Genomic DNA, 19063 nt, shown 5'->3' with positions numbered 1-19063 from the left:
CGGTTATGTTTAATTTCCATTGTACTATCACGAAATATGACGGACATAACCGAGGGCGGTATTTCTCGTGCATGCCACACATCGATACTTCGCAGAAAAGAACCCGGACATCAACCGTACACCAATCAGTGAATGTGTTTCCAAGGAAACAAGGTTAAGTTGAAGACGTCATTGTTGCAGAGAGCACGCCGGGGGTGCAGGATGTGGCGCTCGAGAAGAGGCTGCCATGCGAGAGAATGCTGCTGACGGCGTGGGAACAGCGCCACTGCTGCGCTCTACCAGAAGACATGCGACAATTCTACATGTCTACCGACGGCTTCAAACTCATTTGGAATTATGAATATGCAGGTTCGTGTACAAAAGAGTGTGTGAGATATGGAATAGATTGAATGTCTGTGTACAACGCCCTGCTCCGTGAAATAGGGTGAGGGGTCAAGTAGGTAATGGTCCGTAAATCCTTAATGACGTAAGTCATAAACAGATGAGAAAACTCCATAATCATCATATAGGCCTATCATGTCATATATTGTACACATTTTATCATTATACAGGCTGATTCGTGAGGAAGGGACAATATGCTGAGTGATGATAGTTTGGGCGAAAAGGAAAGGAATATCATTATACTAGTGGCTTGTGCAGCAAATGCTGCTGCAAACTAAGTTCGTTGGACGTTCAAATAAAAATTTTTCAGATTTATTTTCAATGAAGAATACTTGTCTTTTTAATAGTTATTTGCTTCCATAATAATGAAACATACTCCCTCTGAATGGATTTTTTTATGCCAAGTACTTTTTCTTGAACCTATCCAACTTCAGTTTTTGAGTTTCAACGCGAAAACGCAAGTATCAATGTCAGGACGATAGCAGTAGCTATTTCAGGTCATTGTGGATTGTACGCGAAAGTTAAAAAAATGTCAGGTTTGCTAAGCTTTCGAACAATAGCATTTTCGTATAGCTGCTGCATGTAGAACTTGAAATGTAGAGCGTAAAATCATTTTATCCTACTAAGAGATCTTGCTGAAATGATCTGGAAAATACAAAATTTTCTAGGCCTCTTATTTTATCAGTAAGTAATACCTTTTAATCTTTCCTTAGGAACTGTAATTTTTGCGCTCTCTCGAGCCAATACTGAAGACAATGACACATAATCAATATCTACACTACACCGCCATTAAGTATATGAAAAAGACCCAACCCCACTGGGTTAATAAGTATAAAAATATTTGATTTTTAGTAACAATATTATCATCTTACTTAAGTTTTATAGTTATATATAGCAGTCACTCAGTAAATTATAGAAATGAAGATCTAAATTAAGATATTCTCTACATTTACTTACATAACCTCAAAACGTTTCACTTTCATGTCATCAATATAGCATCAATATTATGTACAATTAATGAAAAATAGATTCATCATGATATTAACTATAATAATATTTAATTTCTAATGGTAATAATGTCATCAAACCACCTCAAGTTTCGTAGATTTGAATATCAAATACACAGCTGTACTCAGAAAATTATACTCAGCAGAATCAGTTTTTAATAACAAATTGAATTGAGCTCTAAATATGTCGGCAATCCTGCAGGTCATGGCCTTCGTGTAATAGCCTATTGTTTATTGTAGTGTGAGTTTTGTTCTGAAATTCAATCAAGTCGGCCGTGATTCAATAAAATTAGTTCTCAAAAATGACAACAGATGGTTTTTGGAAAATAGGAAAATTATGTAGGAAAATTGACATTTCACTGAAAACTACTACTTTTCCAAAAAAACTTTGGATGCCAGGCATGAAAATGAGGGGTCACTCATTAAAATCCGTTCAGCCGTTTTCCCGTAATTTCCATTACCAGTTCAAATATTATATATATATATATATACTAGTGGCTTTTACAGCAAATGCTGCAAACTAAGTTCATTAGACGTTCAAATAAAAATTTTGCATATTTATTTTCAACGAAGAATACGAGACATTTTGAAAGTTATTTGCTTCCATAATAATGAAACATACTCCCTCTGAATGTTCTTTTTATGCCAAATACTTTTTCTTGAACCTATCCACCTTCAGTTTTTGAGTTTCAACGCGAAAACGCAAGTAACAATGATAGGACTATCAGTGGGTTTTTCATGTGGGAGTAAAGCAATAGCCATTTTAGGTCATTGTGGATTGTAGGCGAAAGTTAAAAAAAAATGTCAGGTTTACTGTGCTTTCGAACAATAGACATAGGATTTTGGTATAGCTGCTGCATGTAGAGCTTGAAATGTAGAGGGTAAAATCATTTTATCCTGCTAAGAGATCTTGCTGAAATGATCGGGAGACTACAAAATTTTGTAGGCTTCTTATTTTATCAGTAAGTAATACCTTTTGGTCTTTCCTTACGAACTGAAATTTTTGCGCTCTCTCGTCCCAATACTGAAGAGAATGACGCATATAAATATTTACACTACACCGCCATTAAGTAGGCCTATATGAAAAAGACCCAACTCCACTTGATTAATAACTATAAAAATATCTTAATTTTAATAACAATATTATTATCTTACGTAAGTTTTGTAGTTATATATACTATACAGCCGCCACTCAGTAAATTATAGAAATGGAGATCTAATTTAAGATATTCTCTACATCTACTTATATAACCCCAAAACGTTTCACTTTCATATCATCAATACAGCATTAATATATATAATTAATGAAAAATAGTCACATCATGGCATTAACTATATTTTTTTTTTATTTTAGTATGTTATTTTACGACGCGTTATCAACATCTTAGGTTATTTAGCGTCTGAATGAGATGAAGGTGATAATGCCGGTGAAATGAGTCCGGGGTCCAACACCGAAAGTTACCCAGCATTTGCTCATATTGGGATGAGGGAAAACCCCGGAAAAAACCTCAACCAGGTAACTTGCCCCGACCAGGAATCGAACCCGGGCCACCTGGTTTCGCGGCTAGACGCGCTAACCGTTACTCCACAGGTGTGGACATTAACTATAATAATATTTTATTTCTGATGGTAATAATGTCATCAAACCACCTCAAGTTTTATAGATTTTAATATATAATACACAGCTGTACTCAGAAAATTACAAACCGCAGAATGAGACCTGTGAATTACTTTTAGTAAGTCTTAAAGTTTTTAATAACCGATTGAATTTGAGCTCTAAATATGTCGGCAATCCTACAGCACATGGCCTTCGTGTAATAGCGTATTGATTATTGTATTGTGTGTTTTGTTTTTTTCTGAAATGCAATTAGTTCTCAAACTGACGAAAGATGGATTTTGGAAAATAGGAAAGTTATGTAGGAAAATTAACATTTCACTGAAAACTACTATTTTTCTGAAAAACTTTGGGTTTCAAGCTTGAAAATGAGGGGTCATTTATTAAAATCCGTTCAGCCGTTTTCCCGTAATTTCCATTACCAGATCAAATTATATATATATAGATATATAGGGTAAATATTAAATGCCGTCTTCGAAGACCTGAGTGCAATAGAGGATATTTTGGCGATGAGGAACCTTCATGGTATGATGATTAGTTACGGAGGTATTAGAAGCAACACCTAGAAGACAGATGGGCTCGTTTCATAAACATACTCGCGTCTTAATTACTACCATTATAGGCTCGTTGCATAATGTACTATTATTATTTTCAATTCTCATTTTAAAAAATGTTGGCGTGTATGAAATTTATGCATTCATTTCTGTTACATTAATTATTTTCACTATAATGTGCTTGTTTACTAGGTGCGTTTATGTTGTTTATAAAGTTTTAGATTTACAAATTGCGATAATGTTGTTTTCTTTGACAAGAAATTTAACGTGAAAGCTGTGATTTGTTTACTATACTTAATAATAATAATAATAATAATAATAATAATAATAATAATAATATTATTATTATTATTATTATTATTACTATTATTATTATTATTCCTTTGCTGTGGTCGTGCCAGAGAATCAGTCCTATTCCGAGGCTTATTGTAGGGATTCATAACAAGCTGTTTTTTTACGGTGATGGGTTGTTAGCCCTTCGCCCAACCCCTAAGCTGGAGGACCACCCCTTATCGGCTGTCCACGACTGCTTATTCAATATATTCGCAGCTACCCTCCATATCTGGAGGCCGTCCCCTCTATCCGCAATTTTGTCCAATATTCTTTTGAGAAGATTAACTCCGTACGTAGATGAAATTATTGGGGATCATCAGTGCGGTTTTCGGCGTAATAGATCGACTATTGATCAGATTTTTGTATTCGACAGATAATGGAGAAAAAATGGGAGTATAAGGGTACAGTACATCAGTTATTCATAGATTTCAAAAAGGCATATGACTCGGTTAAGAGGGAAGTATTATATGATATTCTTATTGAATTTGGTATTCCCAAGAAAGTAGTTCGATTAATTAAAATGTGTCTCAGTGAAACATACAGCAGAGTCCGTATAGGTCAGTTTCTATCTGATGCTTTTCCAATTCACTGTGGGCTGAAGCAGGGAGATGCACTATCACCTTTACTTTTTAACTTCGCTCTAGAATATGCCATTAGGAAAGTTCAGGATAACAGGCAGGGTTTGGAATTGAACGGATTACACAGCTTCTTGTCTATGCAGATGACGTGAATATGTTAGGAGAAAATACACAAACGATTAGGGAAAACACGGAAATTTTACTTGAAGCAAGTAAAGCGATCGGTTTGGAAGTAAATCCCGAAAAGACAAAGTATATGTTTATGTCTAGTGAACCAGAATATTGTACGAAATGGAAATATAAAAATTGGAGATTTATCCTTCGAAGAGGTGGAAAAATTAAAATATCTTGGAGCAACAGTAACAAATGTAAATGACGCTCGATAGGAAATTAAACGCAGAATAAATATGGGAAATGCGTGTTATTATTCGGTTGAGAAGCTCTTATCATCCACTCTGCCGTCCAAAAATCTGAAAGTTAGAATTTATAAAACAGTTATATTACCGGTTCTTCTGTATGGTTGTGAAACTTGGACTCTCACTCTTAGAGAGGAACATAGGTTAAGGGTGTTTGAGAATAAGGTGCTTAGGAAAATATTTGGGGCTAAGCGGGATGAAGTTACAGGAGAATGGAGAAAGTTACACAGCACAGAACTGCACGCATTGTATTCTTCACCTGACATAATTAGGAACTTAAAATCCAGACGTTTGAGATGGGCAGGGCATGTAGCACGTATGGGCGAATCCAGAAATGCATATAGAGTGTTTGTTGGGAGACTGGAGGGAAAAAGACCTTTAGGGATGCCGGGACGTAGATGGGAGGATAATATTAAAATGGATTTGAGGGAGGTGGGATATGATGATAGAGACTGGATTAATCTTGCACAGGATAGGGACCGATGGCGGGCTTATGTGAGGGCGGCAATGAACCTTCGGGTTCCTTAAAAGCCATTTGTAAGTAAGTAAGTTATTATTATTATTATTATTATTATTATTATTATTATTATTATTATTATTATTATTATTATTATTATTATTATCCCTTCCTACCTATGCTTCCCCTCTCCAGAGCAGAGACGTAAAAGACGGTCTGCGAAATGTTACTTTATAAATTTGCAGACAACCTGACCTACCACCGGAATTTCTGCTCGTCAGTTCTACATGCCATCCTTAAAATTACAGCCGATATCCCCAGAGCAACAGTTTGCAATAACGATAAGCTTGTCCCCATTCAGAACCAAACCCGGCTATTTAATGGAAGATCACCGTCTCGCGTGAGTGCAGTGTGCCAGTGGCGAGATGACGGCCCATTTATGCTGTTACTAACAGTGCATCTCGACCTTCTTATGACGTCACCAACTTATGCTCCATATTATTGTCTGGTTATAAAATCCTTATCTGTCAGATGGTCGCATTGTAGTCTGCAGACGAGTCTGAGCTGTTGTGTCTGCTCTTTATAATACTGAACATCGGAAACCGCCAATTTTAATAAATTATCACAATCATCTGATTGTTCCGTCTTTCTACTCGCTGTTCAAAATCCATTCACATGTACAGTTATACACAATTTATAGTGCCATTATCACCACAATTTTATTTTATCGTTACACGAAGCACAAAGAGAAAATACCGGGTGAACAAATTTTCTCCTGCCCGGATGAGAGGATGCGCAAGTTATCTAGAATACGCAAAAGAGGTAACAAGAAATAAATGTGGCTAATCGATTACCGAATGCACTAATAGTAACAGTAGAAATGGCGCCCATTACTAACTCATGAATGTGTGGTAGGGTTGCCAGATAAATGAAATGCAATCGTCGTACCAACATATGAAAAATGTCGTACTTAAGCATAAAATTGTCGTACATTCATCATTTTACTATTTTATAGATAGTGCGCAAAAATATATTTCACATAATACCCCAAAAAAGGAGTTCATAGGCCTATAAATTTATATTCATTCATTCGTAGTGTTCTCTCCAAGGGCAGGTCTTTCACTGCAAACCCAGCATTCTCCAGTCTTTCCTAATTCAGCATCCATTTCTTCAACCAATCAAGAATTTTAGTAATTATAGTTGATATCCACAATGGCATTTAGCATTAAAATTACCATTTCTTCATCAACACTGTCATTTTCGGTAAAGCATGCGTGATGACGCTTGATCGGAAACGACATTATTATATTGAAAGCCAGCAGAAACTTTATCTTTCGCCGGCGCAACGGGAGATATTTAATATCAATCAATGTGGCAGCTTATGATGACATCAAATTAATCCACCTCCTGCAGTCGACTCAAATCCGACACCGCTAAAATATCAGCACGTCTAGATTTCTTTATCCTAGCGGGGTACTATTTCATTCATAAAAAAATACTTCCATTGCTGAACATACAATGAAGTCAGCAGATCTCTGAACTCGTGTTACTTTGATATAATGAGCGTATTCCGAATCTCACCGGTGAGCAGTCCGATGGCATCACGGTGTTCCGAATTCCACCGATGACGTCATTGATGCTCCACCGGTGTCGCACCGGTGCCATCAACTTGCAGAGGTGGTGGAAGGCTCCATCAGCCGCCATCAGTGAATCTGATTGGTTCTTGTATAGGGCGGGAATTAGCAGACGAATGACATCGTGCACTGTTGTGTCATGGCGGTGTGTTCTGCTTTAGTTCTGCTGTATTGTTTGTAATGAGCAGAACGTAAAAACAATATGTTAATGGCTTATGAGCGAATATGTCAACGGACCAGTTATTACTACCGGTTCAAGAAATAAGTTGTTTATGATCTCTTTTATTTGAACGAGATGGAAGTACGGAAATTTCGCAAAATTTTGCTAGCGTAGCACAGATAACCACTTACACAGTCGCCATGACAGCATCGATTCTTCCAGCAGTTTTGTTCCTTATTTTCGTGCAACGTGACGTCATTGATGCCGCCGGACCGGTGAGATTCGGAATACGCTGAATAGCACCGTACAGGCCTGTTACTTTATGGTGACAGCTCTGGCCTGGCGACGCAGTGGTTTGGGCGAGTTCACTGTTTGTTCGAAGGGGTGTTCATTTTAGTCTTCCCCTGACTGCGCTAGCGGTCACATCTCGGGAGCGTTAGTGTGGGCGTACAGTCGCGCTAAGGACGTACTACACCACCACTGTCTTGTATATTGCAATTTAGTGTGTTTGTTACGTACATTTCATTTGGTTACTTAAATAGTTGTAGTGCTTCTGTTTTGTATTGTTTAGTGTGTAGTATTTATTGTCTAGATTCACTGCTATTTTCTGTTTGTGAAAACGCTGCCTGTTAGAAGTAAACTGAAAGGTTGGGTATTGCATTCGCAGTCGCGAGAAGTCGTGAGCAACGTGTAGCGCTTTATGAAGATAGCGTCGGAAGAAAAAACGTAATAAATGTTGGAAAACTTGTAGCAGAGTTTACCGCTGTCTCCGAGAGCTGTGTTAGCCAAATAATAAGGCAGACTAAAGACATTGATAATCGGCGCCAAAATCAACTATGAACAACTTTAATGAAGCTGTCATAAGATAAACCAAAGCACGAGTTCTATATTTCATTAAAATGTACATATGTATATGTATGTGTATATATATATATATATATATATATATATATAAAATTGAAATTGAAAGACTATCGACTTTCAGGGAGATACTCGACTTTGAGGAAAGTTATTTTGAAATTAGGATTTCATTGGAAAAAAAAACACAAAATAATCCCCAAATTCTGGTGGAGCATCACAGCATTAGGGCCGAAAGTTTGCAGTATTTGAGGAAAATAAAGAAGTACAGGGAAGAAGGCCGCTCCATCTTTTACATGGATGATGATGATGATGATGATGAGATGATGATGATGGGAAAGGTAACAGTGAAGCACTGATGAACATTACCGGTATTGCCGCATGAGTATATTTCATTGTTAATTAGTGATTAACTGTTAAATATAGTGATTCGATTGCTGCTCATTGTATTTCCACATTAGTGTTTATTAGTGACTATTGTTCCGAACTGCTGCTCATTGTATTTCCACATTAGTGTTTATTAGTGACTATTGTTCCGAACTGCTGCTCATTGTATTTCCACATTAGTGTTTATTAGTGACTATTGTTCCGCACTGCTGCTCATTGTATTTCCACATTAGTGTTTATTAGTGACTATTGTCCCGCACTGCTGCTCGTTGTATTTCCACATTAGTGTTTATTAGTGACTATTGTTCCGAACTGCTGCTCATTGTATTTCCACATTAGTGTTTATTAGTGACTATTGTTCCGAACTGCTGCTCATTGTATTTCCACATTAGTGTTTATTAGTGACTATTGTCCCGCACTGCTGCTCGTTGTATTTCCACATTAGTGTTTATTAGTGACTATTGTTCCGGAGTATGAAGTGAACACAGCCACAGGAGCTCAAAATTATGCAGACGCTGCAACGTGAAACTTCATTTCTAATATGACTGTATTTCCCTCCCTCCATTCGCTCCGTCTCGGATCGGTCTCCCTCCCACAGTCGAACCTTCTCCTCTCTCGCGTCGACGAGCTGGCACCATAAAGTAACTGGGCTGTACATGAAACCTGGAACTCAAGATGACGAATTTATGATTTGGGTGGCAAGTGTAGTCACCGTATTGATTTTCAAAGCATCTTTTATCCCTTTAAAGCATTATATGTATGATCAGGAATATTAGTCAATGATATACTGAATGAAGAAAAGTTGTCTCTAGAAAAGGGGCAAATTAACTGTTATTTTTTAAAATTATAGTCCGACATTGTGACTTCCAAAATAATTTTGTCCCTTCAGTAAAATAGTCGTACAAAACTGCGTACGACTTAAAAGTTCGGACGTACCTCGTACAATTAGTCAAAATAGTCGTAAGCATATGACTATAGTCTTGCGTATGGCAACCCTGATGTGTGGTCATCAGTAATGACGTGTTCTTATGGTGACTATCACACTTTTACTACGTCATACTACTTTTGACCAATAAAACGGTACAGAACGACGTGTTGCAACCAATCATGCAGTCTTCCCTCATGCACCGGTACTGTGTGTCTGCATCTGTTTATTCGTGTGCCTGTATAAGTCGGCGAGCAACAGGAATACCACGTGGATTTAATAATAACAATAAAAATATATTTAAAGTCTACTTGTATGCAAAAAAAGACGATTTTTACCATAGATAGACGAAACTAAAAAAAAAAAAAAAAAAAAAAAAAAAAACAGGAGCCAGCTCCTTTAAGGGGTTAGGTACAGCTTACGGCAGTAAAATTTTTGGAAATATTCAACATTTTTTCCTCCATTACTGTATCTTATACAATAATTAAAAATTAGTGCGTGTAAAACATTGTCCTCCTGCTATACGAAAAAATTTAAGATTACAAAACAATTTACATTATTTTTCAAAATTCAGTTCACTGTGCAATGATGAAGCGTTTGCCACATAACTAAAAAACTATCCAACATACTGTGATGAAATTTTTTGTGTGTATTTATGCATGTCATATCTACAACATGATGCAAGATCACTTCTCTACCTGTGATAGATTGTCTGATAAAAAATTAATTCATTTAAAAATGGTCAAATATCAGTATTTTTAACACAAAATAAAAAAAAAAATATTTATTAAGAAATGTAGTTGAAAGAGCATGATATTGTAAACATGAGTTTCAGCAGTAAAATAAAAGAGAGAGAACATGAAAAATATACAAAGTTTATGAGTTATGAGGGAAAAGCTTCATCACTGCACAGTGTACTGCCACCATTTTGAATTTTGAAAAAAAAAATATATATATATATATATAAATATATTTTTTTAAATCGTAAAAATATTTTTTTATATAGCAGAACGACAGTGTTTTACACATAGGCCTACAAATTTTCATTACTGTACAAGATACAAGAAAGTCTTCCAGTTATTTCTTATTTAATTAGGCCTATACTTACCTGAATATAATGTTGATTTGGAATCACAACGCAAAAGAACTTAATTATGTATTGATATTAATATTATTACCGGTATTACTAATTAATTATTAATTACGTTCAAATTTCACGAGCTTAGGTATACTTAGCCTACATTTCATCAGTTTCCTTTACTGCAAACCAAAATGATTGCTGCCAACATAACAGTTAGGAAATAACTGCCAGTTGTCGTATTTGTCAGTACTCGAAATTCGAAACAAAGTTGGTAAGAGAAAATTCAACCTGACTTCCAAAAAATTACTATAATCCACTAATAATATAGCCTGTCCCACATTGATGTAATAGGTCTGATGGTGGGAGCACGAAGTACCATACCCTCCTCCTTTGCCAACAAATATAAAAACCTGGGCCTAACACACAGCATTGTGAAGGAAATAGCCATTAGTGCCCTCAAAGGATCGGTTCAGATATTGAGAAATCATTTGTATGGGAGTGATAATGGAAATTTCAAGTTATCTTAACCGATGGCTGTTGATTGGTTTAGATGTCAATACCAGTAAATCCGTATTATTATTTTTCTCGCGGTATATGGCATTCAAATCATTCTAACCTATCTGATGATATTTTTTTCCCCCTTCCTTCACTGTAAATGAGCACAAATGCTACTTGGGTATAAATTTTTCTGACATTTTGTATATTCGATTCCCTAACCGTTTCAAATGTATAGCATTTTACCTTTTAGGTATGTTTCCAAATTATATGTAATACGCTTTGTCAAATCTAGCAACCTTTCCATAAGGGAAGCTAAATTTATTTATTATATAGGTGAAAAATAGTTAGGTTTCACTCTTAGGGTATTAAGTAAGCCGATCCGAACTATATACTCCATATACAGGGTGCGCCAGAAAGAACGGATGGATTTAAAACTATCGATACGCAGCGAGGGGAGGGATATAGTGAGGGGGACCACGACTGTTGGGTCAGCCATAGAATGCAGTTTCAGTTGAGAACATGGTGTTGGTCTGGTGTACAACGTGCTTTCATCGCAGAGACATTTTTGAAAAATGAAGAGTCTGTGATCGCCACTCAGGACTCATTTCGACATCGGACGTCACGCTAGGATTCCAACTCGGAATACAATTTTGCGGTGGGTGGCTTCACTTCGTACCACATGTTCAACATTAAAGAAGAAATCACCTGGACGAACACGGAGCGCGAGTGGAGACAGACTGTAGGTTGTCCGGCCACCTCAACGATCAGCCCGCAAACATGCTATTGCACTTAAATTGTCCAAGATTACGGTAAGATCTCGCGCCCTGCGAGTTCCTTCTTTGGGACCGTTTGAAGGTGTAAATAACCACATACACTGGACGAACTGAAAACGGCGATTCGTGAAGAAATCGCGGCAATCCCACCAACTATGACTGTGAAAGTGATGCCGAACATCAGAAAACGCCTCGATGCCTGTATCGAAAGCCAAGGACATCATATGGATGATGTTGTATACCATAAATAAACTGCATGTATTAGTGAATCTGTTGATAACAAATTTTTGATTTGATGAATCCTTACAATTTTCTTGCCCTGTGAAATTCATCCCTTCTTTCTGACGCACCCTATATTTGCAGGTAGCTTGGAGGCTTTAGGTAACTAAACGCAAAGCTCTACCCTAATATGTTTTATTGGTTTTGTGGGAGACATGTTCTCGCACTGTCACTTCCCTGTGTACGAGGCTGATGAAGTGTCTGTATACAGGCGAGGTGCTCCCTATCGGCAACATGAAGCTCAACTCGATGTCTGAGTTACGACGGCTAGCCGGCGTCAAGAGCATGGGCGATGCGGAATGCCCCACGCTGCTGGACATCGAGGTCTGCAGCGAGCAGGACGACCCCAGGCAGCGCCCCAACTTCGGCGTCAAGTGCAAGATCTTCGAACTGGACGCTTGCCAAGGCATCGGAAAGGTAGTTCCATTAATTAGATTCATCGGGCCTGAAGTAAATTATCTTCAGGGTAGGAGATTTTTTTTTTTCCTCAAAAAGGGAAATGTGTCTCCCTTATCTTGCAGTTAGCCTGTGTTGTCACAGGCGGTAGCCTTCCTTTGGCTCCTTTGAGCACTTCCTACACAAAAAACTCTGACAATTCCATCCTGTCCCCTCGTCCCAACATTGCACAGTTGCCACAATCCTGGTGACCCTCGAAATCAGACTGATGGGATTCTTGGAATTCGGAAAAGATGCGACAACTCTGCCTCCACGTGGATTTGAGGGGAGCCTGTTAATTCTTCTGAACGAAGGTTGTGATTGGTTAATAAGAGGAGAAGACAAGATTTCCGTCACCGTAAGGAAGGCATTTATTTATGACAACCAATTAGTAGGGGACAGTAGAAGGTCTGTTGGCAAAGTCCTTTCTATGAAACTGCACTCCATGAAATAAAATAAGGTATACTCGAAATGCTCATCATGAACATAATCTACAGGTACAAAAAGAAATGTTCGTCGAGGAAATGTAACTTACAAGACTTGCCTCAAGGGACATAAAGCCCATTGCAAGATCTTCCTTTGAAGAAATTATATCTTTGGTGGAACATAAAAACAATTTTAACTTGGATTCAAGTTGATTTTGATTTCGGATACAAGTTTATATGAATTTGTAACATTTACGTCCTGAATTGGTTCTTGGCGTGATTGCCTCTTGTTATGAAACACTCTGTATATATGCTGCAAACTATGGTCTATTAAGTACCCAAACTCTTCACCAAAACTAACCACAACCAGAACTCTCCTCTTTCTGCACTATTTGTTGTTCGTAACGCGTGCTAGTTATTTCCAGGCGAGATCAAACCACAAGAAGAGTAGTATGTAATTTACTCTAGTAATATCCCCTCGCAGACCAACGTACTGCCTTGTTCTTACATCTGTGTAATGGTTTTCGAAGGTGTGTCTGGTGTACATGGACAAGAGCGAGTGCGAATCCGATTTAAAACGAGAGGACCCCAAGATCTGGTTGCTGGACAGAAGTTTCGAGTGGCACTACCTGGCTGCAGACTTCACGCAGTACTTCCGCATGATGCTGGTTCATCAGGGTCTGCCCCAGTGGCAGTTCAAATTCACGCCCATGGGCCTAACACCGTGGGCTGAGGTAAGTACTGTCTTCCTCCGACGAGTTTAGCGCTGGGACCTGAGGTATTCTTGCCATCGGTGCGGGGGGGTTGCAGGTAGATTCTTTTGTTGCTACAGCCAAGCCGAGCCGAGCGGAGTGGGAAGTATTAATCGTCCAAAAATATGCAGTCTTCAGTTTGTAGTAGTCTGTGAATATTTAATATACATATTGTTTACCTAGGCCTATATTATGGTTTTGTTATTAATATATTAAATATATTGATGTCATTTTTGCTCAAACATCTCCCTGATGTTAGGTATGTTAATATTATATGAATTACTCATATTAAATTTCACCGTTACAAGTCATTTTTAAGGAAACATGCTATGGAAAAGTTTTTGGTTTTATTCTATTGGAATTTTAGAATATGTGTGATTGGTATCGTGAAAAACAGATTCCTATAATGTTATGCGAAAATCATTTGTTGGTGATATCTTAAAATACAAATCAAGTAGTTTTACTTCTCAAGTGAGTTCAGCAGTAGAGTATATTTAAATTGATTACTTTACAAATTTAATTCAGTTCTACTAATCACTAAATTTTATAGTATGATTCTTCTTTTCATTTATATTATTGTAGTTTTATTATGATTTTTCTTTTTATTTATTTTATTGTATTTGTATTTCTGGTGGTGTGATGGCCTTAACTTCACCAAAATAATAAATAAATAAATAAATAAATAAATAAATAAATAAATAAATAAATAAATAAATATATATATATATATATAAATAAATAAATAAATAAATAAATACAATTTTCTACAATACTTTCCATCTTTGAACACGTAAGTACGAATGATTGTATCTCTATCTCGCCAAAAATACGTTAGAAAACTAATAGGCATACTGCTCTCGTAAATTGGGCGAATGTTTTCAGTATGATTGTACTTCCTTCTAGACTGCCGCTGTCACTGTTCCCTCCCACTCCAATACCGCGTTAGACTGGTCGGAACCGCATTCCTCTCAGCACTAAACTCCTCAGAGGATGACAGTACAAGGCAGAGGTCTGCATCGGACGTTTTCGCTCGAGCGCCAAGTAGTTCATAGCATAATCCGATAGGTAGCGCACATGCATGACGCGTAAAATTGTAGCGAGCGATAAATCCTCGAACGGTATAAGCCTAGCGTTAGACATTCGTTCTTGTTACAGTAATGAACTGTGTAGTAACATCATAGATGTTTATCATTTCAAAACTTTGCAGTGTTTAACTAACCTCTCCATAGTACAATTACAAAACTTGCTTTAAAATGTAATATAAATGTTGTAGGTAAATGTTTTTTTTTTCTTCCACACAGGAGTGATTTTGTTTTTGCCACATCTGATAGATGTTATTGGATGTAAATGTAATTATTATAAACGGAGAACACAATCACGATAATGCAGGAACTGTATCAAGTTTTCTAGTAACAATAATCTCTAATAATAATTAGTGTATCAATCTTTGCGTCTGTAACAGCTGTGCAGCATGATTATTCGTTTTATTATATTTTCTGTGACGTTATCTCTGTACTAATATTGTTATTAAACTACTGCTATATCAATAATATTTTGTAAAACGTTTCTACATTGTCGCAGTATATAGGTGGAACACTATGTATGGACCTATCATAAATAAATAAATAAATAAATAAATAAATAAATAAAATTCATACATAAAAATCGAAATAATTTTGAATTGTATTCTCATAGTTATGAAACAAAAGGTATGAATTCTTTAAGATTGTTTGAACCAAAATGGAACACTGTTACAGTATTTAATCATAGTAGTAATTTAGGCCCAAGAATATATAACAAATTTATATTTAAATATCTTAATCTTGTCAATTCTAATAGTTCTAGTATTAAATTTAAAAAGTTATGTATGGATTTTATAAAAATTGAAAAATTGTAAATTTAAATTTATATACTATAATTGCATAGTAGACATAAGACAAATTGTATTGTATACTTATTGATTTCAATTCAGGAATCCGGCCCTGAGCACGAGTTCTCCTCTTTCAGTGGCGAGCTAAAGTTTTTTCTGTATATATTATATGTTATGTTATAATTATTAGCAAAATAGTAAATAAATAAATATATGTGGTAAATCAAATACTGAATAATTATTAATTAGCAATAATAATTGTATATCAAAGTTTTTCATACTATTTCATTTATAACTTCATGTTTCTGTTTTGTTACGTTCCATTGACTGTTCCACTAAACGTTTGTCATAAACTCAGAAAATAAAGCCTTATTTTTATCGTGTGAGCAAAACATATGAGTATCTTATCTGTCACCTTCCATACAAGATAAGACATGTCGGTGAAATGACCTTGTACTGTGCTTCTATTTATTACGAGCGTATCACAACCGATCTTATCTCACTCGAGGGTGCGACATTCGACCGAGTTCAAGCGAGCGATTTAACTCCAATGCAGCACTCTGATACGAGGCATTTCTTGTATCCTATACGAATAAAAGCCATTTCCAAACATATCACTCAGCTGAAGGTATCCAACCTAGAAGTCCAGAGTTCGATCCCGAGCAGATCTCTTGACTTTAGTTGAAAAAGCAACTGATTTTTTTCTATTCCGTTTTCAACTACCCTCTTATCTTCACTAGGGACCGTATTTTAGTCCAGGGCGTACGGATATAAAATATTTATTGACGTGACGTCATATTTGGCGCGTGACACAGGTACTATCAGGAAACACTTGCATCTTATTTGTGCTGCAGTTGGCGTTCTATTCATGATTCAAAACTATACCTCAGAGACTGTTGAAAATGTATTCTACTAATGAAGATGATATTACGATCTTTCCTACAATTTAAATTATTTGTTGATTTATTTATTTTGTTTATTTTTATTGGTAATGTCAGCGTTAAGGCCGTAAGACCTTCTCTTCCACTCAACCAGTAGAAAAATATACAGCAAATATAAGTAACATCAGTACAGAAAACAATGTAATAATTAAAGACCGGATTTTATAGCCAAAAAAGGACTTAAAAAAGGACTATATTACTCCCCAAAACACACTTCAGTACATTCATGGATATACGTGGCACACACAATCTTACATTTTATCTCTTCACAACATAAGGAAAGTGTTGTATTTGATATAGTAAAAAAAGGACTTCAAAAAGGGCTATATTACTCCCTCAAAAGGGTGCTATTTTAATTGAACGCTATGCTGGAGAATTACCACGGTAGCTTTGAACCGTGCCGTTACGTTTACCACCAAATTTAACTACATACACAATGTTGCCAACATAAGAACATGATTTTGGTCTGTGGTGTCGTTAGAAGGATAAATTTGTTTCTTTTTCTCTCTACCTCCTTCGTTCTGAACATTACTGAGAGATAGCACCACTGTTACTCTCATCTATTGCAATGATTTTTCCCTGGAACACCAATTTGCTTTGACGACATTTCTACATAGAAGATTAAGACAGATCTTACAAGCGATCTCCAGTTACTAACAATATGGTCATCAAAATTGTAGTAGTATTTATTTATTTATTTATTTATTTAACCTGGTAGAGATAAGGTCGTAATATGATAGGTCCATACATAGTGCTCCGCCTATATACTGCGACAATGTAGAAACGTTTTACAAAATATTATTGATATAGCAGTAGATTAATAACAATATTAGTACAGAGATGACGTCACAGAAAATATAATAAAACGAATAATCATGCTGCACAACTGTTACAGACGCAAAGATTGATACACTAATTATTATTATTATTATTATTATTATTATTATTACTAGAAAACTTGATACAGTTCCTGCATTATCGTGATTGTGTTCTCCGTTTATAATAATTACATTTACATCCAATAACATCTATCAAATGTGGCAAAAACAAAATCACTCCTGTGTGGAAAAAAAAAATGTACCTACAACATTTATATTAAATTTCAAAGCAAGTTTTGTAGTTGTACTATGGAGAGGTTAGTTAAACACTGCAAAGTTTTGAAATGATAAACATCTATGATGTTACTACACAGTTCATCACTGTAACAAGAACGAATGTCTAACGCTCGGCTTATACCGTTCGAGGGTTTATCGCTCGTGACAATTTTACCCATCATGCATGTGCGCTACCTATCGGATTATGCTATGAACTACTTGGCGCTCGAGCGAAAAGCAGACCTCTGGTGGCGATCCAAGGCTGCTTGACGTTCGGGACTTCGGGAGTGATCAATCTCGACGTCTCGAAACATCACAAGCAGTCTTTACGTCATCGACGCGACGTATGGAACATTGTCGTGCGGGTTTTCGGCTTTGCGGGCGCCGTTTGTCTTGCTTTCTCGATCGTTGTTCATCTCTAATATATATCCTCGAATGAAATACGACAATACACGAACTTGCAAATGCTTATTATAACAACAGTTTTATTTTAACTAATGCAACTGATTTATTTTCCTAGCAAATGTTCGTGTTGATCGCACCGCATCTTCTCCAATCCGATGTGAATAACCCACTCACACAGAGCGTGGACTGGTGTGACATGCCGTATAACCACCTCGACCCTGCGATCTTCAAGACGAGAGCGAAGAGCTCCAGGAAGAAGACAGACCCAGCGAAGATCAAGCCATCCTAAGCAACGCTGCGAGTGTACGGGTCATAATAGAGCCACAGAAACAACTTCTGTAATATTACACTAATATTCGTGTTTATTTAGAAATTTCATGACTATCCTTTTCAGTGTTTACAACAAATAAAATGAAATAAAGCTGGATAATTTATATATTGTAGGACACATAATCATTTCCTTAGGGTCATATTCATAGACAAGACTTTTGACCAAAGTTGACTTTGGAAAGTACAAAGTCACAATTTTCCTATTCACAGTCGACACTTTGAGGAAAGTAAACTTAAATCGTGACTTTACTTCGAAGTTGCCGAAAATCTAGACTTTGACTTTGACTTTCGTTCGTGGACATAAGGAAAATGGCTGATATTTCGAAAATTGTTGAATTTGCCGAGAATATTGAGGACATCTAGGGGGTTATTAAAGCTGTTCATGTTCTTTAGCGTATTTTCAGATATAGATAATAAATTCAAATCAAGGTACAGATTAGATATCCTCGTCATGTTTCAACATTCATTGATGAATAATAATTAAAGAGGATTATCTATTCCACCAATAATTCAGTTTCTTATTTGATCGCGATTTTACGCTACAGGTAATTGACGGCTTAATATTGATTTGACTGTTTAATTCTATAGAGAATATGTTATACAGTTAGATATGCAGTTAATTTTTAAACCTGCGGTCGTCATAATAATGTTGTCTGAATATTGATTTCAATTAATTTTTAAGTAGTCTGTCATTGGTGGCATCTTCTTATCTTCCATATTTTCAGAATAAAATTATTTTATAATGAAATAATTCGAGGGCTTAATGTGGACCTAACGTTAACTACAATCGATGTTTTATTCACAACATAATTCTTAGTAGGCAATACTATTTCAGATGAACTATACCATCATGTTTTGTAGTTACGAATTTTATT

General features: G+C 36.3%; 1 protein-coding gene across 1 annotated transcript in view; it reads left to right on the top strand.

Annotated features, from left to right (window-relative positions):
- Nucleotides 1–18290, top strand: part of LOC138697074 (tubulin polyglutamylase complex subunit 2-like) — a 28415-nt gene extending 10125 nt beyond the window's left edge. The window contains exons 2-5 of the mRNA XM_069822670.1: nt 181–348; nt 12148–12353; nt 13327–13530; nt 17974–18290. Coding sequence (XP_069678771.1) covers nt 181–348; nt 12148–12353; nt 13327–13530; nt 17974–18147 — 752 coding nt within the window. The 3' untranslated portion in view covers nt 18148–18290. The remainder of the gene's footprint in view (nt 1–180; nt 349–12147; nt 12354–13326; nt 13531–17973) is intronic.
- Nucleotides 18291–19063: the final 773 nt, after the last annotated feature.

Source organism: Periplaneta americana, chromosome 3 (assembly GCF_040183065.1).
Source record: "Periplaneta americana isolate PAMFEO1 chromosome 3, P.americana_PAMFEO1_priV1, whole genome shotgun sequence".
In the NCBI taxonomy this organism is placed as follows: Eukaryota; Metazoa; Arthropoda; class Insecta; order Blattodea; family Blattidae; genus Periplaneta; species Periplaneta americana.
Note: the sequence above shows the minus strand (reverse complement) of the source record. Positions and strands in the feature narration are given on the sequence as shown.